The 20,964-nt window shown below is 47.2% G+C and overlaps 4 protein-coding genes across 4 annotated transcripts; 2 read left to right on the forward strand and 2 right to left on the reverse strand.

Annotated features, from left to right (window-relative positions):
• Positions 1-1,711: 1,711 nt before the first annotated feature.
• LOC100846107 (probable F-box protein At4g22030) lies at positions 1,712-3,511 on the reverse strand. The gene has a single exon (XM_003571080.4). The coding sequence runs from the start codon at positions 3,354-3,356 to the stop codon at positions 2,052-2,054; it is 1,305 nt and encodes a 434-aa protein (XP_003571128.1). The 5' UTR covers positions 3,357-3,511; the 3' UTR covers positions 1,712-2,051.
• A 4,136-nt stretch (positions 3,512-7,647) lies between these two features.
• On the forward strand, positions 7,648-9,441 carry LOC100846415 (probable F-box protein At4g22030). Its single transcript, XM_003571081.4, has one exon. The coding sequence runs from the start codon at positions 8,050-8,052 to the stop codon at positions 9,298-9,300; it is 1,251 nt and encodes a 416-aa protein (XP_003571129.1). The 5' UTR covers positions 7,648-8,049; the 3' UTR covers positions 9,301-9,441.
• Positions 9,442-13,757: 4,316 nt separating this feature from the next.
• On the forward strand, positions 13,758-15,683 carry LOC100846721 (probable F-box protein At4g22030). The gene has a single exon (XM_003571082.4). The coding sequence runs from the start codon at positions 14,255-14,257 to the stop codon at positions 15,518-15,520; it is 1,266 nt and encodes a 421-aa protein (XP_003571130.1). The 5' UTR covers positions 13,758-14,254; the 3' UTR covers positions 15,521-15,683.
• A 1,719-nt stretch (positions 15,684-17,402) lies between these two features.
• On the reverse strand, positions 17,403-20,677 carry LOC100841647 (peroxisomal membrane protein PMP22). The gene is made up of 7 exons (XM_003571715.3): positions 20,298-20,677; positions 20,107-20,205; positions 18,876-18,977; positions 18,483-18,558; positions 17,989-18,059; positions 17,823-17,908; positions 17,403-17,724 (listed from the first exon to the last, which is right to left on the reverse strand). Exons 1-7 carry the CDS (start codon positions 20,409-20,411, stop codon positions 17,673-17,675), a joined length of 600 nt encoding a protein of 199 aa, XP_003571763.1. The 5' UTR covers positions 20,412-20,677; the 3' UTR covers positions 17,403-17,672.
• Positions 20,678-20,964: the final 287 nt, after the last annotated feature.

Raw genomic sequence — 20,964 nt, forward strand, 5'->3', positions numbered from 1 at the left:
GGATCAGTGTGGAGCCTCATCTTGCCACGTGGAACGCGTAAGGATAAAAACGTACACCAGCTGCAACCGCGTCGTGGGACGTTAGCTAAAACTATGCAGGCAGGGGCAGCACCTTTGTTTATTCCGTTTTCATCTTTAATATTAAATCTCCTGTATATAATCGCAGTAAACACCACTATATGAAATAGTAAAGTTGAATCAATTCTCATTTTATATATACTTCTATATGAGCTATAACAATGTTCGATTTGCCATTCTTTATGATCTGTGCCCACTTACTTTTATTGCTATGGAGTAAGCATACGACAAAGACATTGATTAAGATATACAGAATGAAGGATCTGTTGTTCATTTCGGACAATTCTCGTTTATAAAATTGATCTTTGGGACTGAATAACAGATCAAAATTAAGGATTTTTTTAATCGGTATCTATCTTTCTTTACATTCATCTACTCAATCCCTCGCCTAAGCTAAGGACCCTGCTATTTGGCAGATACCAAAGCTGATGCCTTACCACGGAGCAGAGGCATGCATTGGTTAAAAAAAATGCGGTAGAATTTAGTTAATCTCTATTATATGCGGTAGTGTTTGCTTTGCTGATGTGGTTCCAAGTCAGGATGGATATATCTGACTTCAATTTTAATCTCGAGAGAAGATGGCTAGCCTTCAGCGATACTGCAAGGACCAATAAGTTCCGAGATCAAGTCCTTTTGGAGCTACATATGCGTGCATGCAAGATCGACCCTTTTGCGCGGTTGACATCAGGCAAAACAGATCTCGAGGCCCAGAGCATGATTAGTGATTCCAAATCCCGGCTCCATTCCTTTCTCCAGCGAAAACAGACTTAAAACCGCTTACCAAACCCAGCCAGCGAGTTTGCCAATTCGTGATTCCCGTCCCCAGCAGACCGATTTTGACTTCTCGAGGGCCTCGTCTCCCCGAAAAGCAAACGAACAGATTAACTCTGCCTCTTTTAATCTCGCGAGTGATGGAGCTGGAAGATGCGATGGAGCAGGTAGAAGAATGAGATTCAGAAGAAAGATCGATGAACTAAGCGGCAGTCAAATCCTCATGGCCTCATGGGCGTTATCTAACAATGAAATCCATTCAGAAGAGTGCAATCGACGGAGGCGATTAGCCGGAGCGGTGCACCGGCGTCGACAGGGATCTTGCGAGCAGCAGCCAGCAGCCATGAGCGAGCACCAACCGTTGGGGGCGAGCAGGCCGCGAACAGGGAAGCGAACGGCGTGCGTTCAAACGGCTTTCTGCGAGCGTTGGTATTTGTTTTGCCACGTGTCAGGTGCGGGAGCGGTTCTAGCGGTTGTACCAGACATGTGCTTTGCATGTCTAACGGATGGGGTGACGTGGAACCTCCCCTCGCTACCCCTCATATTTCTTTTAGTATATAATAAATAGATACAATTTCACAATATAACTGATTATCATTTTGTGCCCTAACATGTTCAGCGTCCATGTCCCCTCTCCCACGTGTCGCAACTCGCAACTGAAGATCTTCGATCCATCAATTTACTAGTAAATTATGTTGGGTGGCCCGAGTACATTGCTAAAATGGCCTGCTATTGTGAGACACCGAGAGATTGGAGCGGGCTGGATCGGAAGGCAGAATTTCAGAGCTTTTACCTAATGCCAACGGGAGCAGGAAGAGTTCGAGTAGAAATCAAACTTCCTAAATTTTTGTTCAAACATATATGTCTAAATTAACCAATTTGCATTTCCGGAAGACTACGCAGACTTACACAAAAAAGTGTCATCATAGATCTAAATCATGCAACTTTTCTAGATCTGAAGTTTCATGTGGATTTCTAAAATGTGAAACTACCTCGTTTTAATTTAAGAGTAGATGAAGATTGAAGAATCAGCGAGCATCAGTACTGTGGACCGAAAAATGAAAAAAAAAATCTAAGCCGGCTAAGAGAAGGAATTGTTTAGAACCAATTAAAACGGCATCCTATATATGTTAGTATTTCCTTTGTTCATTAGTTGCATGTACGGTAGTCAACACTACACGACTAGATCCCCTTTTAGTCATCTAGAAAAGTTTCCCAGCAAAATATTTGATGTCCTCGTCCCTGACGGACGCTGATGCCATCTTCCCGAACTGCTTGAGGTCGGACACGCTCCGGCCGAGCTTGAGCGCAATCTTGGTCGCGAACACCTCGCCGCTCTCCCTCCGCTCCACGTCGGGCTCGGCCAGGGCCGCCTCGATGTCCTCCTGGATCTTGCGGTAGAACCCGGCGCAGTTGCGGAGCAGCTCGAACACCATGCCCAGCTGCCCGCCGTGCTCCATCGTGTTCACCGCCGCCGCCAGCGCGCCGCCGACCACGGCCGCGCCCGACGCCCACGATGTTGGCCCAGAGTCCGCGCCGGTGCCGATGAAGATGGTCGCGAGCGCCGCGGTGCCGGCCAGAGCCGGGCCGGCAAGGGCCAGGCCCTTGTTGAGGCCCAGCACCAGCTTGCCCACCGACAGGAACTCCTGCTCGTCCTTGGCCTTGATCACCCGCACGATGCCTCGCATCTCTTCCTCGAGCTCCTGCGTCCAGCCGTTGCCGGATGAACTGCCGCGGCGGGCCGGGCCGAAGCTCCTGGAGGACTTCTGCACGGCGGGCTTCTTCTTGGGCCACCAGCGGGCCGGCTCGACGGTCTTGGGGAACTTCTCGAGCATGACGGGGAGCAGCGGCAGCGGATACGCGGCGTCGAGCGCGAGCACCCGTTCCATGGCGTCCTCGACATCAGCCTCTGTGGTCACCGTGTGCGCGAGCTGGGCGCGGACCCCGCGCTCGAGCTCCCTCCAGAGCCTGGTGGCGTTGCGCTGCTCCTCGGCGAGCTGCGAGGGCTGGATCTTGTTGACGGCCGCCATGGTGACGGCGGCCGTGGCCAGGAGGACCCCCGCGGATGCCTTGAGCGCGACCATGTTCGGGGCGGCGGGCGCGAGGGCGGCCATGGCGGAGGCGGCGAGCGTGAGGGAGTTGGTGGAGTGGAGCAGCAGGTGGTTCCAGTTGTCCCGCTGCCTGCCGATGATGTCGTGCATCTCCGCCCGGTCCGCCGCCGCCTCCGCGATCGCCCGGAGCTTCTCGACAGCTTTGCCGCCGTCTTCCTCCGGAGCAGCTGGCGCCGTGTGGATCGTCACGACGGGGTCGTCCCGGCCCAGCCTGAGCTCGTCGATGCTGACGGCCAGCTGACGCCGGTCCGACGTGCTGGTGGTAGTGGTACTACTGCTGACGACGCCGCGAAGGCTCGCACGGGCGCAGAGCAGCACGCTCCGGCGGCGCGACCTCGACGCGGCCGGCAGCACGAGGCTGCCGCCGGCCAGCGACCGCACAGCAAGACCCGCCATGTATATTACCCTCCTGTAACAAGTGCTCTCTGTGCGAATGACCTGCAAATTAACTTGCACTCCCTGTCTGGAAAATGATCAATTTTTGAGCTCTGCTTGTCTACTCTTCCAGTCCTGCTGCTTCTTGATTCCGTCTGAGGATTGCGAAGCGTATGCTTGTGGCTTATATAGTTGGTGGAGGCGAGAAGGAAGAGAGGCGAGCGGAGGGCAGTCGTGTTGACGAGGGCACGGTTGGTTGGTTGGGCTGGGTCCAGAGGCTAGCTAGGCTCCCGCGCTATCAGGGTCCGTTCTTCAGACCGGGGATGGTACGTTTTGGGGGCTGGGTCTATTCAGTTGAATTGAATGGCTCTTGTCTTGGACGCAGACAGGAATTTGTCAAGGCTACAGATTCAGCTTGTCTTGACGACATCGGTTTGATAAAAAATAAATGGAGAAAAATATTCTTGGGTGACGAGGATCTCTGCTGCTGCGTACTTCCAATTCAGAATGAGGATTTGACTTCCGTTATGATTATATTTTCTGGAACCGTGTGTTGATGTCTACGTACTCCATTGTGCCACTGTTTCGTGTGTGATGATGTGTAATACTATCCTGTGAAATTTATGAATGAATGAACCTTGTGCGACAATACTTTTCGTGCGATGTTTACTGTTTCATCGCCAAGATTCGACTGATGTTGCATGGTGCCTGGCTTTTGGGGAAGATGCCATTGGCGAGTTTTTTGCTCCCTGGACCAGGCTCCAAGGCTTCCAACTCGTTAAGGGTAGGGAAGACTCGCTGTTGTGGAATTAGTCGTCCTTACTCGGCCGGTTCTGCGCATCAGAACCTGTTTGCCGGTCATATTGCTGACCCACCAGGCAAGTGTAAGTTCTTTACTTGGTTGGCGGCCAAGGACAGGTGTTGGACGGCAGATCATTTGTAGAGGCGGGGGCTCCCTCACCCTCCTCACTGCCCGTTGTGTGCTCAAGAGCCGGAGACCCTCTCTCATCTCTTGTTGGGGTGTGTGGTGGCTCGGCAGGTTTGGGAGTGCGTCTTTCTGGCTTGGAACTGTATAGGCTGGAGGCCTGCCGCTGATGCTGATACCCGTTCGTGGTGGGCGCGCATCAGTGGCGGCGATCACCCTTGTGATGTGGACCATTTGGTGTCATAGGAATGATGTGGTCTTCAATGGTCAATTGCCATCGGTTCGGAGATTGCTCCTTTGTATCCGCGATGAGACTTCTCGATGGGAGAGCGTCGGGCTCCTTGGGAGTGGTCCGTCGTTTACGGCTGCTTTGGCGAATAGGTTGCTAGTCGTCGCTTAGTCTTTTTATTGTTTTTGGTCACTTAGTGGTGTTGTAACCGTTTAACTGGCCTCTGGCGTTCTTCTTCTTATATTAATGATGCACCCGCTAGGCTGCATTCTTGAAAAAGAGATTCGACTGATGTGCGTCGACCTGTATGAAAACGGATGCTTCAGCAACACTAAATCTCTGTTCTTCCCTTCTTTCGTAATGCCTTCTTACACTGAGGTACGCCTTATGCCTATTTCATACATTCGTTCAGATAGCTTCGACTCACCAAGACTCAGTTTCCTCAATTAGTTCTGCATGCTAACTTCAATAAAGGACAATTCGACCTTCAGTTCACAATACTTCTGCGACAAGAAATATATTATCCTGAATTAGTTCAGAATGCTTTCCTACAATCACAAATTCGGCATCATGCATGCAGCAGTTCGACCTGTCATGCAAGCATCCACAGATCTTCAACTTCACTGAATCTATGTTCTTGCCTTGTGTTCACAAGCTTCCTACAACAACAACAAAAAATGCATATTTCCTACAATGGCTCTGAATTCTGATAACTTCGACTACAGTGGATCTCGATTTCGTCCATTAGTTCTGAATGCTTCCTGCAATAAAAAATCGTATAATTCCCCTTTAGTTCAGAAAGCTTCAATTACAAATACCTAACTTCTTCATACATTAGTTCAGAAAGCTTCCACTACAATACATGACTGCTTCATAAATAAGTTCAGAAAGCTGCCTACGGTCATAACCACACATTATGCCTGCAAGAACACCACCGTGCTAAGCACGCAGGAGAAGAGCAGCTTGAGGAGAACTGGATACAGTGAATCTATATATATTTCGGTGGAGAGAACTCAATTATACGCATCAGACGCACCATTTTTGGTCGTTTCTTTGCCTAAACCAGAGCGTAAAAGAAGCAGTCTGGCGCATGTGCGCGTTTTTTTTTTGGCCAGAGCACAACTTAATTAATCAGTGAGCTACTACACATTATTTCAGTGTTCTACCGGTTAGTTATTCACAAAATTATTCGTCATTTGAAATTTTCTATCTAGGTTTGGCTGACAGCAGTCGGTTGCGTACCCGGCTAGTACTCCCTCCATCCTAAATTGTTGTCGAAATATTACATGTATCTAGACGCTTTTTAAGAATAAAGACACTTATATTTAAATAAATTTGAGTTAAGAATTTAGCACCACAGGGGAGTACTAATTAAATGGAGTAGCTCCTTCAAGTTGCACTATGTAATTAGAACCTGACGATGATTCCAATTGATAATTTGTGCTGAGTGTACATGCCTGTAGCTCCATTCAGTGCACCTTGTTTGCGTTATCAAATTGGTGCATGCATGAGATCAATGATCGCAAGTTGATCAACTTGCTTCTGTGTCTTCTGTTGGTCGCTCATCGACCCTGGCCTGGGGCGCACGGCGACCAATTAAGGCCGGTACACTACGCTCCGAGGAAGAAATAATCTGTGGTTCAGACGTACGCGATGACTCTGTCTCGTCCCTGAACCACTGGGAAGGCTCCTGCCATGCTAGCAAAATAATTAAGGTACTGTATATTACCTTGGTGGCCAAAGTCCAAACAGAAATTTGGACTCTGTATGTGTACTGAGGATCTTGGATTAATTTAACCAAAGCAAAGAGTGGCCAATTAATTAATCTAAACAAATTCGTACTTCTAAATAATTCACAACTCTGGCCCGCATGACACATCGCATGACGTCGATTAGTTTTTTTTTTGCGAGAATTGCTTTGTCGACCATACATTATCTGATCATGGGTACATACCACGGGCAGGGTGGATGAAGGGCTAGTACGTGGTTGGCGTCGATTTCATGATTATTGAGTAGGTCGTCCAAGGAAAATCATACATTAGCTTTAAGTCTTTAATATTCATTTGACGTTTAGAGGCGGCGGCCGATGCACCTGTACGTGCAGTACAGTTCACCCGAAAAACAATATAAATTCATCATCATGTGCTTGCAAATTAGTGTGATCTGCGCAAAGATGGCTGTCTTGTTGACACTGCAGTCATGCACGTATGGGAACAGAATATGTCGATCGATCGATAAAACTCAAACGCGAAGTCATACGGAAGAAAAGCACGCGACAAAATGCTAAAAGTCAATGAAGAGGTCGGTCAGCGTTACGAGGCAATGAGCACGCAGCATAGATCTGATCATTTGAACTTTTGAAGCGTCGATCGAATAGCATATCGATCAACCCGTACTGCGTTCGTACACGCAAAGTGTTACGTGTTGAAAATTATAAACAACGTACTGTAGAAAAAAAAATCGATCCGTGAATTAGCAAATTAATCCCCGAGATGGTTGATTAATTAATTAATTAGCTGGCTGGGACTAGCATAATTAATTACTACCTGCACATGCATGCCTACAGTACACTGGAACACGGCAGAGTTGTCGGGGGCACCATGGCATGGGGAGAGACTAGAGAGTAGTACCTGGCCAGTGGCCAGCGTGATTCCATACATACTGAAGACGGCGATCTGTCGGTCCAACTAACACTAACCGTGTCTGTCCGTGTGCAAGGCAGGTAGATCTGGCCAGCCGAAACCACCAGTGCCTGTTTTCTGCCTTCACATCGGGCCTCCCTCCGGCCCATGCATGCGCGGTGTGGAAACAATCGTAAAACAAAAGAATAGTTATATACATGCCTGTAAAAATTTGTTGCACCGGGGCGTCCGACGCTGTCAACCATAGTACTGTAGAAGAGTACAGTAGTAGGTAAACTTTTTTGGTTGTACAGGGTATTTCCGTTTCATAATTCTTCTCTCAAGTTTGTCCAAAAATGAATGTATCTATTTTTAGAAAATGTCTAGATACATGTCAGATTCGACAAGAATTATGAAACGGAGAGAGTATTAATTAATCATGAACGTACCATCCCTAGCAAAAATAATACTCCGTATAAATAAGAAGGAAAAGGCGAAGCTGCCATCAAAAAAAGGAGCACCATAGGCACGTATCCGACGACCACGCACGGAGCGTAAGGTCCTAGGCTATACGTGTCTTAAACAAACCATCCCCTTGCAAGCTGAAACGGTCTCCTTTCCTTCCTTGGACGCGCGATTTTGTCTTGGATGATCAAAGTAGTACTACCCTTCGAACCCCTGTTTCCAAGAAGGGAATTGTGAGGACCCAGCCCAACCCACTCCTCGGTCAAACTTATATCATCAGTTCATCACCCACCCCCTATAAATACCACCCCGCTTCCATCCCAATCCCATATCCCCTCTTCTTCATCACATTCGCTCATCAAGGAAAGCTCCAAGCCTTCGAAATCCACTCCAGACTCCAGTGAAGTAGCTCCGCCACTGAAGTAAGCGAATCCAACGCGACAGCAAACGACACCAGCAGCAGCACTACTGATCATGGCGGCTCTCCAGGCCCAGCGCCTCTTCTTGGCCCCGTCTTCTTCTTCTTGCACGACGCGGCCGCGGCAACAGGCTCGCTGCCGAGCCGCCGTGCGCGTGCCTGCCGGTCTCCACACGTCGCAGGACAACCTCAGCCTCAAGCTTGACTGGATCGAGCCCGCGCGCGGCGTCCCTTCGGCGAGCGTCGACGGCGGGTCACCATCGTCGGTGTCCGTCGAGAAGCTCCGGGCGATCGCGGAGGCGGCGGCGGACCGCGCCGAGATGCACGACATCATCGGCAGGCAGCGGGACAACTGGAACCACCTGCTGCTCCACTCCACCAACTCCCTCACGCTCGCCGCCTCCGCCATGGCCGCGCTCGCGCCCGCCGCTCCGAACATGGTCGCGCTCAAGGCCTCCGCGGGGGTGCTCTTGGCCACGGCCGCCGTCACCATGGCCGCGGTCAACAAGATCCAGCCCTCGCAGCTCGCCGAGGAGCAGCGCAACGCCACCAGGCTCTGGAGGGAGCTCGAGCGCGGCGTGCGCGCCCAGCTCGCGCACACGGTGGTCACCAAGGCCGATGTCGAGGACGCCATGGACCGGGTGCTCGCGCTGGACGCGGCGTACCCGCTGCCGCTGCTCCCCGGCATGCTCGAGAAGTTCCCCAAGGCTGTCCAGCCCGCGCGCTGGTGGCCCAAGAAGAAGCCCGCCGTGCAGAAGTCCAGGAGCTTCGGCCCCCGCCGCGGCAGCGCGCCCTCATCCGGCAACGGCTGGACGCAGGAGCTGGAGGAAGAGATGCGCGGCATCGTGCGGGTGATCAAGGCCAAGGACGAGCAGGAGTTCCTGTCCGTGGGCAAGCTCGTGCTGGGCCTCAACAAGGGCCTGGCCCTTGCCGGCCCGGCGCTGGCAGGCACGGCGGCGCTCGCCACGCTCTTCATCGGCTCCGGCGAGTCATCGTGGGCGTCGGGCGCGGCCGTGCTCGGCGGCGCGCTGGCGGCGGCGGTGAACACGATGGAGCACGGCGGGCAGCTGGGCATGGTGTTCGAGCTGCTCCGCAACTGCGCCGGGTTCTACCGCAAGATCCAGGAGGACATCGAGGCGGCGCTGGCCGAGCCCGACGTGGAGCGGAGGGAGGGCGGCGAGGTGTTTGCTACCAAGATTGCGCTCAAGCTCGGCAGGAGCGTGTCTGACCTCAAGCAGTTCGGGAAGATGGCCTCGCCGTCCGTCAGGGAGGAGGACATCAAGGATTTTGCAGGGAAACTCTTCTAAGAGTTCTAATTAACCCAACTCACTCAACCACTTCAGTAGTAGCTTAGCTGACAGATGAATTCATCGTCAGATCTGAGTAGGAATTCCATTGATTTGTAGAGATCACAACTGAAATGACAATTCTTTGATTCATTATTTCAACTTTTAGTCCCAAATTTGATCATAAACCAGACCGACGTTATGCCTCCAAGAACATCTCTCCATGCGAAGGAGGAGCAATTACGGCTTGAGGAAGACCTGGATAGTGGATATTTCGGTGGAGAGAACTCAATTACAAATTTACAATAGTCGCATCAGATGCACCATTTTCTTTTATTTTTCTTTGAACAAATCGGAGCTTAAAAGAAGCAGTAGGGCGGATGCGTGTGGTTTTCGCCGGAGGAAAAGTTAGGGTCAGCTCCAAGCAGGGACGTGGTTCCAATGTACTAACCAGTATTTCAGTGTTACACCGATTAGTCATTCAAAACTCATACTTTTCCATCCTAAAAATGGCTGGGATTTCTACAAATTTTACTTCCTCAGGAGAAAAAAATGTAGGACTCCTATTTGGTGCCAAAACCTTGATCACCAATATTAATACCATTTTGGCTGATCGTATCGAGAGTTCAGTAATTGTAGCAATGCTTACATTTCACGAGAAGTCTTGTATAAAATTAACTATTCTCTCTGATTCATAATAAATGTCTTAGATTTGGTACGCAGTTTTTTTATCCATTCAACAAGACTTCAATATCAGCACCATCACCTAATATTTGTTGACTTCTAGGGCTTTTCCTCCCAAAACAGAGAATATGCATGTGACTGTGTGGTAGTGCCTGCAGGCTCCAGCAACTAGCATGCATGCAATTTTCATATAGAAAGACATATCATAGAAAAATGAAATCGAAAATACTCGGAGATGACTATGAAAACATCTCTTTGGATTGTCGTGGATTATTCGGTTTCATATCTGTTTATGATCTGCTACACTGCTGTTGCCGAGAGATCTTCTAATGTGAAAAAGCTGGTGGACAAAGCTAATCAAATTCGGAAAAAAGAAAGAGACCTGGAGAGTCATCACTACGGCAATTTATACAGCTTGGAATATTTGCAAAGAAGGAAATATAAGAATCTTCCAGAAAGAATAGATGACAGTTGAAGGAGTTCTTGTGTTAATTCAAAACGACATTAGACTCTTTAGTGAGGCATTGAGAGAGTAATCCCTTTTCTTTTATGCAACCCTTCCGTTGGCTTTTTGTCTCTACATTGTAAGGTTTTTCCCTCTTCTTAATGAATATCAATATCCTGCTTTGCCCCTAAATAAAAAAGTGAAATAAATCATTTTATCCACTAATAGTGGCCAAATTGGAGGTATTACCATGCCCCCAATAACACAACAGTAAATAGGGGTGCTTTGAGAATATGCTCCTCAACAACAAATGGTTAACGACGGTTCTGTGGGCAGTACTTAACACACGATCAACACTGATCAGCCATGTGCCATCGAATCGCACTATAATTTTAGGCACCAACTTAGGAGCCTGCATTCGTGATCGAATCTCTCCTAATTTTTTTCTCTTTCAACAAAAAGGAATACTATAATTCCCTTCCCTTAATTTTTTATTAAAAAATAGTGAAATCTCCTTGTAGGCTAGGGGTTTACAGTGAGAAATGGAACCTTACTTTTATTGGCCCCTTTTTTTTATGGCAGAAATGGAACTTTACTTGATTGAGAGCAGTCGGTTACCATGTCGATCGGCCAATTTGTGGTAGAAAAACAACAAACTCTCAGTTTGAGCTAATATATTGACGTGGGGAGGCTTTCTGGCCCGGTGATTATAACTTAAAAAAAGCTACTCCCCCGTCCCATATGAAGTAACTCAAATTTGACAAAATATGGATGTATTTATACCAAAAATCGTCTAGATGCATGTAATATTTTGTCACTTAATATGGGAGGGAGGGAGTATCTTAATTCACCACAGTAACAAAAACAGAGCTTAGCCATGGTGTCTAAAGTCCAAACAAGAATTTGGACTCCGTATGTAGCGATCTTGGATTAATTAAACCAGAACAAAGCAAAACCTGGCCAATTAATTGATCCAAAACAAATTAGTACTTTTATTCCTAACTCACAACTCCGGCCCGCATGACACAACCCATGACCTCGATTTATTGTGTGGACCTACACATTATCAGGTCTTGGGCACGGACCTGGCACGAGGTCGATGAAAGCTGACAGTAGTGAATCAAAGGAAAATATGGCATGAGCTTTATACCGGGCGTTTGGAGGCGGCGGCCGATGCACCTGTTCGTACAGCTGGGCCAAGAAAAAGCAATATGGTTGTTTGGTTGACACTGCATGAGAACGGAATATATGGATCGATAAGAACTCAGACACGGAAGTAGTGTGTGTTAGTCAGTTAGTGTGTATCCCGATTTTCTCTTTCCTTTTGCAACAACACTGACTGCTCTTGCAAGTCATATGAAAAAAAAACATGGCACGCGATAATGCTCAAAGTCAATGAACGGGGCATGCCTGAGCAGCGCTAGATTTCAAGTGTCGATCAACCCGTACAGGCAGATCGGTACATGAAAATATGCAAATCCGTCATCTATAAATTAACAAATTAACCCAAAGCAACGCGGTGATTTTTCGAAGGGTCTGAGAAGGTTGATTGATTATCTGGACGGGTCTAGCTAGAGTTGTACAGGTAAAGCATAATTAATTACAGTTACGTTCACATGCCGGCCTGGAGTGGAGAGAACTTGAACACGGCAGAGTTGTCGGGGAACACACATGGCAATATGGCATGGAGAGACGAGAGAGTACCTGGCCTGGCAAGCGCGCTTCCATACCGAAGACGGGAGGATCTGTCGGTCCAACTAACACTAACCGTGTCTGCGTATCTGTCCGTGCGTGTGCAAGCTGCAGGTTGATCTGGCTGACCGAAACCGCCAGTGCCTGTTTTCTGCGCCTTCACATCTGGAAACACTGTAGTAAAACAAAATGAATACGTGTGTGGTCGTATCTGATGCGTCTAAAATGTTTTAGTTGACGAATCAGACCCGTTGAATTAATATTTCATTTTTTTCGTTCGATCCGAATCTTAAAACACAAATCATATTCAACGTTGAGGAATCAACATATCACTCGTTAAAAATCAGACCACTTAGATATGACGAAACCAAAACGATGTTATGTACATTGCCTAAAATAAGATCCAGCCCATCCGTTCGAGGGTGAAAAATCCAGCCAGCCTAAACATACGTACGAACGGGGGACGGAGACGCGGGACGGATGAAATGAACGACTGAAACACTACTCCTTTTATTATTAGTTGTAGATTGTAGATTTACTGCACCGAGGCGTGTGACACCGTCAAACCATAGATACATGGGATGTTGTTTGTGTTTCTCGAATTAGGTAATGTCCTTTGATTGAGTCTTTTAATTTCTTTCTTGAACCTGGGTCATGCATGTAGGGGCCGGCTGTCGTACTGAATTTCTGATGCATGTATCTTGTACATGTCTTGTCTCAGATCTTGCCATTCTCTCGTTCTTTGATGACAGGCCTCCATCACTTCATGTTACGTCGATAGCGGGCACCGGCGAGCCCATTGCCACCCATATTCCGGCTTCTTCTCCTCCTTCGAACCACATCTATCCCCTTCCTCCTGGTCGGAGGCCACTGTCGTTGGATACACCATCACCTTATAGCATCTCTAGGAAAACCGTCTATATCTTTCTCATTTGTCCAATTTTGTCCATACGAGGGTCCATATGAAAAAAAACAACCCAATGAAGACCCATATTCGTCCAAAATCTGCCCACCTCCCCTATTTCTTTCCCAAATTTGAGGAAAGAATAGGAACTCCCCATTGTCCGCCGGGTTCACCTGTTGGCGAAGAAAACATCTCCTCCGCATTTCTTTTTCTCGACTGAATTCAACCGCGCCCCCTCTCCTTCGCCCGCCGCCATGCATCCCGCACTCCTAATCGGTAATGCTTCCGGCCTTTCCTTCTCCTGTGTGTCAACCTGCTTGAGAGTTGGTACAAACCTCCGTGTCTTCCTGACAAATTTGAGTAACTATGCTAACGAATATTTGAATTTTTCAATCACCAGATAAGATTATTTTTAGAAAAAACAATCTTGATTCTTTTATCAAAATGATTTATTTCATAGCCCATCAAAATACGTGAATCACAGAATTTTCTCTGAATTTCGGTCAATAACCTTAACCCTACTTTGTAAGAGTACTCCTCGAGCATTTACATGGGAAATGTTACTACATCATTGAAGTATACTTCCACATCATTGTATTCTTATTTATATTTTTGTCAACTCTATAAAGAAACATTTGTCGATCTATTCTAAAATGCATTTGGTTAAAAAATATGTTACGGAGGTACTCTTGTGCATTGGAGACAATTAATATACAAAACAACAAATAGAAAAGAATTGGATAGAGTATATATAAATATTGCACCATACATTGTTTACAAGTCCTGACTATGCCTCGCAAAAAAGAAAATACGGAGTAGCTAGCTGCAGTATAAATAAGAAGGCATAGGAAGAGATAGCACATGTACATAGTACTATCAGGCGACCACGGAGCGTAAAGGACCTTATTAGGCGCTACGTGTCTACTGAAACGGTCTCCTTCCTTCCTTGGACGCGCGATTTTGTCTTGGATGATCAAATTAGTACGTATACTACCCTTCGAACCCCTGTTTCCAAGAAGGGAATTGTGAGGACCCAGCCCAACCCACTCCCCGGTCAAACTTATATCATCGCCCACCCCTATAAATACCATCTCGCTTCCATCCCAATCCCATATTCTCTTCAATCTTCAGTTCTTCACATCACTCGCTCATCAAGGAAAAGCAAGCGAAGCACCAAGCCTTCGAAATCCACTCCAGTGGAGTAAGCAAATCCACCGGGACAGCAAACGACATCAGCAGCAGCAGTAGTCATGGCGTCTCTCCAGGCCCAGCGCCTCTTCTTGGCCCCGTCTTCCTCTTCCGCTCCTTCTTCTTCTTCTTGCACGACGCGGCCACAGCAACAACGGAGCGGCGCCGCTCGCTGCCGCGCCGCCGTGCGCGTGCCTTCCAGTCTGGAAAACCTCAGCCTCAAAATCGACTGGATCGAGCCCGCGCGCGTCCCTTCGCCGAGCGTCGACGGCGGGTCACCACCGTCGCTGTCCGTGGAGAAGCTCCGGGCGATCGCGGAGGCGGCGGCGGACCGGGCGGAGATGCACGACATCATCGGCAGGCAGCGGGACAACTGGAACCACCTGCTGCTCCACTCCACCAACTCCCTCACGCTCGCCGCGTCCGCCATGGCCGCGCTCGCGCCCGCCGCTCCAAACATGGTCGCGCTCAAGGCCTCCGCGGGGGTGCTCCTGGCCTCCGCCGCCGTCACCATGGCCGCCGTCAACAAGATCCAGCCCTCGCAGCTCGCCGAGGAGCAGCGCAACGCCACCAGGCTCTGGAGGGAGCTCGAGCGCGGCGTGCGCGCCCAGCTCGCGCACACGGTGGTCACCAAGGCCGATGTCGAGGACGCCATGGACCGGGTGCTCGCGCTGGACGCGGCGTACCCGCTGCCGCTGCTCCCCGGCATGCTCGAGAAGTTCCCCAAGGCTGTCCAGCCCGCGCGCTGGTGGCCCAAGAAGAAGCCCGCCGTGCAGAAGTCCAGGAGCTTCGGCCCCCGCCGCGGCAGCGCGCCCTCATCCGGCAACGGCTGGACGCAGGAGCTGGAGGAAGAGATGCGCGGCATCGTGCGGGTGATCAAGGCCAAGGACGAGCAGGAGTTCCTGTCCGTGGGCAAGCTCGTGCTGGGCCTCAACAAGGGCCTGGCCCTTGCCGGCCCGGCGCTGGCAGGCACGGCGGCGCTCGCCACGCTCTTCATCGGCTCCGGCGAGTCATCGTGGGCGTCGGGCGCGGCCGTGCTCGGCGGCGCGCTGGCGGCGGCGGTGAACACGATGGAGCACGGCGGGCAGCTGGGCATGGTGTTCGAGCTGCTCCGCAACTGCGCCGGGTTCTACCGCAAGATCCAGGAGGACATCGAGGCGGCCCTGGCCGAGCCCGATGTGGAGCGAAGGGAGAGCGGCGAGGTGTTTGCTACCAAGATTGCGCTCAAGCTTGGCAGGAGCTTGTCTGACCTCAAGCAGTTCGGGAAGATGGCTTCCCCGTCCGTCAGGGAGGAGGACATCAAGGATTTTGCCGGGAAACTCTTCTAAAAGTTCTAATTAACCCAACTCACTCACTCACTTATTTACTTCGATCATTAGTAGTGACTGACAGATGAATTCATCGTCAGATCTGCGTAGCAATTCCATTGATTCTTTTTGTAGAGATCACAACTGAAAATGACAATTCTTTGATTCATTCTTTCAACTTTTATTCCCAAGTTTGATCTGAAATTACGTACAGTACTGTATAAAAAATTAGATGCGGTCCACACGGCGCATAACATGGCCGTGTTTAGTTATAGACGAACGGGATTAAAGGAGCCCAACTGCCCAAGCTAGATGCCGAAAGCTTTCGGCACCTTATCTTGATATACTTAGAGCTGCAAAATTGTGACCTCAGGTACCCTTTGACCCTTTTTAGTTCAACCAAATGAACTAAAATTTTAAAATGATACAACTTTTTTAAAAACTAGCTCATTTGTTTGAACTAAGCATGGTTAAAGGATATCCTGAGAGTCACCATGTTGCAACCCTACAAATACTCTAATCGATCTTCCCGTGTCCTGACCTGAGCTGAGCCAGCAAGGGTTTCACATTTGGTTCGATTCATGGCTAGACAACAAAGGATTCGGTGATTGACGAGTCATGTGACCACGTTCGGACATAGTTTTAGTTAAATGTTTGATCATCAACATTTCTAAAATATTATGGTAATATTTTAGCACAAACTAGTGGTTATTGTACGAGTTTGAAGACCATGCCACTGGCACAAATGTTTTTTTTAAATAATAGCATAAAACCATTACAATTGAGGCAGTCATTGCAGAGAGTCATTTCTAAGTAACAATTTGCAAGAAACCCAAATCGTCGACCCAACATCATTAAGTCGATTTATGATAGAGATGACCCACATGTCAGATCACGCTTGCTTTTTCAAGGGGCCGTCATATTTGGGACAGATGTTGCAGGGGACCATACATTTGAGACATTTGTTGAGTGAGCCATCACTTTGGACAGGTGTGTGTTAACGGATGAAAACAGCCAATCATCAGACTTGTGGGTCATCCATGTCGAATTCCAGTATAGCATCGCTGAATCGACGAGTTGGGTATCATATTAATTGTTACCTAGAAAACGGTGTTTTTTTTTAAAAAACTTTATATATCAAGGTGGTGATTTTTGTGCAACGATTGTCCTAAATGTGGCTTTTTTTAAAGAAAAATACCAATTACAATTCAAACGGCTTAATCTCTGGTGGGATGGAAATACAACCGCACACGGTGGGATGGAAAATAACCACGGTGGGTCACAATCATCTATCTTTTCAACCGAATGGTAGAGTATATCACATGACTCGTTTTCATTTGTCAATTCAGGTATTAATCGGTAAAAATGACCTGTGAACGAAGACTAATGAAGGAAGTAGATGGTTCCGGTATACACAAATGAACGATATTATTAAGTAGCATGTTTTGTTATCAGATGTACCGGCTCAGGCAGGAGTCAGTAGACCTATTCTTTGTCAACTTGCAACCGAGAGATGAACATGAGCCATGCAAGTTCTCTGGCTTCACAGAGTATTTTACTCCGTATTATTGTACGGCGTTGTCAAGTTCAACATACGGAAGTTGACGGTTGAATGAATGGCTGTTAGTACCTTTTCCTGCCTAACCACAACGGCAAAGCAGAAGAAGCTATGCATGACCAGAATTCAATCAAAAATTTCTGTTCTTCGGATTGAGGATTCAGTTCCATGTGTTTCGACTTTTGACAAAATAAATAGGTTCACACATTTACAAGTCTCAGTCTCAAAATAAAAAACTTACAAGTCAGAGCATTTGAGCACAACCTTCAACAACGACCACTTGCATTCATAAAAGAACAATCGACTGATCATCTCAAATGAAAGAAAGAAAAATGAACAGTCAGCGAAAAAAGAGATGTGACCAGTTGCTGCACAAACTTGCTGTCAAAATGTAGGCACAGTTCTTCCATAGATAACATAATTTCGTCCCATCAGAGAGCTTAACTAACAGAGTACTTAGATAAGCAGCCTCGCTTAGACAAGGCAAAACAAATAAACCAACAATATACTAGAGAAATATATCAACAAACTACAAGCAGCACATAATATAGGGCTTAGCATCCTTGCCATCTGATCATGTGAGCCAAGTTGGAGCTGTGCCACATTTTCTTTCCTCTAGGACTGCTTCAAAGACATAGCCCTCGCACGGAGGTTGAGAAATATCCCCCTTCATGAAAGAAAAGGATGACCAGATATGAGATTGAGATTCCGAACAGCATACATCTGGAAAGAAGCTATCAAAGTGTCCAAGAAAAAGAACATTACCAACAGCATGCAACAAAGCTGTGGACAATCACCCGGAACTGCAATGGTACATATTGGTGGTTTATCCAACCAACTATTGGCCAGAACTGCACATTGATCAGATATATAAACGAGCTGCAAAATCAAAATCAAAGGCAAGTAGCAATATTCAAAACAAATTGCATACCATCCAAGCAGACAATTGCACTGAAGGATACTGTTTCCTGACCCTAGTCTTCACCTCCTTGAAAGGCCTTCCTACATTGCAAGATGTGAAAACTGATACGTAATGGTGGAATAGACTAAAAAAGACAAGGGGAAATATTTCAGGATCCAGCACTATGATTAAGTCTATTTTAATTTTGGAACATCCCACCCCTGAACGGAACATGTGTTATTACTGTTTGTTAGGTATATGCTTCGAACAGCACGGTTTCAAAGATGCAAAAAGAACATCTGGTTACAGGCCCAATTGGGAATATGCCTGCTGGTATTTTGTTCAGTACTTGATTTCCTAAGCTCTGGGCTGGTATACTATTTCCTTGTTAATTAAATATACATCATTGAAAGTTGGTAAAGCAATTTCAAAATTTACCACTGGCAGTTGGCACAGCATTAATGCCAAAGAATCTCTTCCGAAGCACATCATAAAATAAATTACTTTGATAACTGAAGGCTTACTCTCAACAACATATCCATAGTAGAATAAGAATAGAATATTGTTCCAGGGAGATGAAGTGATCTGCTCCAGCAAGACCTGAAAAGAGTATTCATCTATCAATTTTTAATGTATTACCAAGTACAATGTTCACCAGTGCTACTGTGCTAGGTTGACTTCAAACACGATATCAGGAATTTTGTTAGCAATAGACAATACCATTACCAGAGTCTAACAGCTAAAACTACGTTGCTGGTGCACTATTTGTGTGCTAAAGTCAAACCTTCATAACATGATCAAGATGTATGGTGGTTTTACACATATGTATGTGCATTCGAACTTTAATAGTTTCTCTAGTTTGTGTGGGAACTGTTTCACATATATAGCCACCACAAGAAAAGAAGTGAACGCTATACCTTCTTAGCTACAGTTTTTGTATCCTTCTTCCCTTTAAAGATATAATCCAACACTTTATGAAGGAAATGCCCAAATGGGCCACCATATGCAAAGCCAAAGATCTGCAGGAAAAAAAACTATATTGTGTCAGATCATAATACGCAAATGTCTTCAAGGGAGCATCGTAAACAACTCAATGGAAGAATACCAGATAAATGCCTATCTAGGATTAAATTCTTATCAGCTAGTAACATCAGAGAGAATAAATTTCATTGAAAGTATGTGGAATACTATCTGTTCTCTGGAGGATGTAGATATCATTTGCCTTACATAGAAAAGTAACAAGTACAAATAGAAGTGAGTTTTGTTATCTAATGTCTTCAACTTGCTATACATTCAGGCTCTGATGTCTCATAAATCGAACAATAAATTAGGTAGAACAATAACAGGTACAGAAAAGCCATCTTCCGTGGCAGGTTTTCACAAATAGCTCTTTGACAATTGACACAACTATACATCATCACAACATTTCGCCAACATACATATGGGCAAGTGAAAGACAACAATGCAGAGGGAACTAGCTTAATGACATAGGACGAGCAAGCACAGAAATCCTGTACATGATCTTTAAAAGTTAATTATATCTGATCCCTTCTCGAAATGAAGATTCAATTTAAATCATGTGGCCTATCATACTTTAGGCTATATGCATCCTGGATGCAAAGGCCAGGGGGTAATAAAGCTGCCATTTTCTAGAAAAAATGACCAGTGTGTAGTGTACCCTAGCAATTCATGTTCCAACTAACAACAGGCAGAAACAATGAGGCACACCATATCCATTGTTCCCAATAACTTTAAATCTACAATCAAGACATCTTTCAACTCAAATCCATCTGCCATGAACAACTGGCTCTCCAGGAACAAAGGGATCACAATCACTGAACTAACAATGAATTTGACACCAAAATCGAACTGGCAATGAGTTCGAAGCATAAATTCAACTGAGATACCGTCCTGCTATTACTATATCATCAACTATTCCCAAAAACAATACTCCATGTACAGAATCAAATTAGGACCAAGTCACCAAGAACAAGAGCGCGCATAACAATGTGGCTGTATGCATCAATGGATGGAGAGTGGAGAGGCCGGTGTTTCCCTCCTTTTAGGTAAAAAAAAACGAACAAGAGCGCGTCTCATAATCCCCACTACAGATCAAGACAGAACTAAAAAAAACGTCAGCATCCTGACCATCTTGAGAAGGAGGCGGCGCTTCTCGATCTTCTGGTACCCGGAGAGCTTCTGGGCCACAGAGTCGCTGACGCCGGCGAGGCACCCCGCCGTGATCATCTGCACAAGCCAAAACCAGGTGAAGAAATCCCCCAAAAGGCCAAAACCAACCAAGCAAATCCAATGGAAACAGCTAAGAGAGAGCGAAAGACCTTGGTGCGTAGAGGGTGGAGTCGGAGCTGGAGCAGGTACTGCCTCCACGCCCTCTGAGGCAACGAATCCCCCCTTCCTCCGCCGCCGCCACCTCCTGCAACTCCTCCTGCCATGGCAACCGGCTTCTGGCTCCGAGCCGCTTCGATCTACCTAGCACGGACCCTACTCCTCAGATAGAGCACGCTTTCTATGCTCACGGCTGTGTGATGCGATTTTTGTGTCCGATTTTGGCACTGATTTTCGGGTCTTTTTTTAGAGAGAATTTCTGATGTTTGGAGACGAAGAAGAGAGAGGAGAGACTATCTGTGATTCCGGCAGTAAATAGCCCACGTGGGGGTGGAGATGAAGGTAGCCAAGGTCGCTGGCGGCAGTAAATGGACAAGAGCCTCATTTCAAGAGGCCGAGATGTCCTATAGCTTGGGCCGGCCGGGTTTTACCATCGACGAGAGCTATTAGGCCAACTCAAAATCACATTCATGCTTTTTTTTACCGCATAAATGTTAGAATTTGAGTTGTGGGTCTGATCAGCCCAATCCCAATTTTAATAATTTTGAAAAATCTCAAAGGCCCATTCATGAAGTGGGATGAGAAGAGTGGGATGGGAATAATCCCACCTTGCTAGTTTAGAGTGAGTGAGAGCCACGCCATGCCACGCCACGTGCGTGA

Source organism: Brachypodium distachyon, chromosome 3 (genome assembly GCF_000005505.3).
Source record: "Brachypodium distachyon strain Bd21 chromosome 3, Brachypodium_distachyon_v3.0, whole genome shotgun sequence".
Taxonomy (NCBI): domain Eukaryota; kingdom Viridiplantae; phylum Streptophyta; class Magnoliopsida; order Poales; family Poaceae; genus Brachypodium; species Brachypodium distachyon.

Excerpts from the sequence above, each read along its gene's own strand:
- LOC100846107 (XM_003571080.4), bottom strand. The coding sequence starts at position 3,356 with ATGGCGGGTCTTGCTGTGCGGTCGCTGGCCGGCGGCAGCCTCGTGCTG.
- LOC100846415 (XM_003571081.4), top strand. The coding sequence starts at position 8,050 with ATGGCGGCTCTCCAGGCCCAGCGCCTCTTCTTGGCCCCGTCTTCTTCT.
- LOC100846721 (XM_003571082.4), top strand. The coding sequence starts at position 14,255 with ATGGCGTCTCTCCAGGCCCAGCGCCTCTTCTTGGCCCCGTCTTCCTCT.
- LOC100841647 (XM_003571715.3), bottom strand. The coding sequence starts at position 20,411 with ATGGCAGGAGGAGTTGCAGGAGGTGGCGGCGGCGGAGGAAGGGGGGAT. Across the intron at positions 20,206-20,297 it reads TCCACCCTCTACGCACCAAG|ATGATCACGGCGGGGTGCCT; the intron begins GTCTTTCGCTCT and ends TGGCTTGTGCAG. Across the intron at positions 18,559-18,875 it reads CAAAAACTGTAGCTAAGAAG|GTCTTGCTGGAGCAGATCAC; the intron begins GTATAGCGTTCA and ends TACTCTTTTCAG.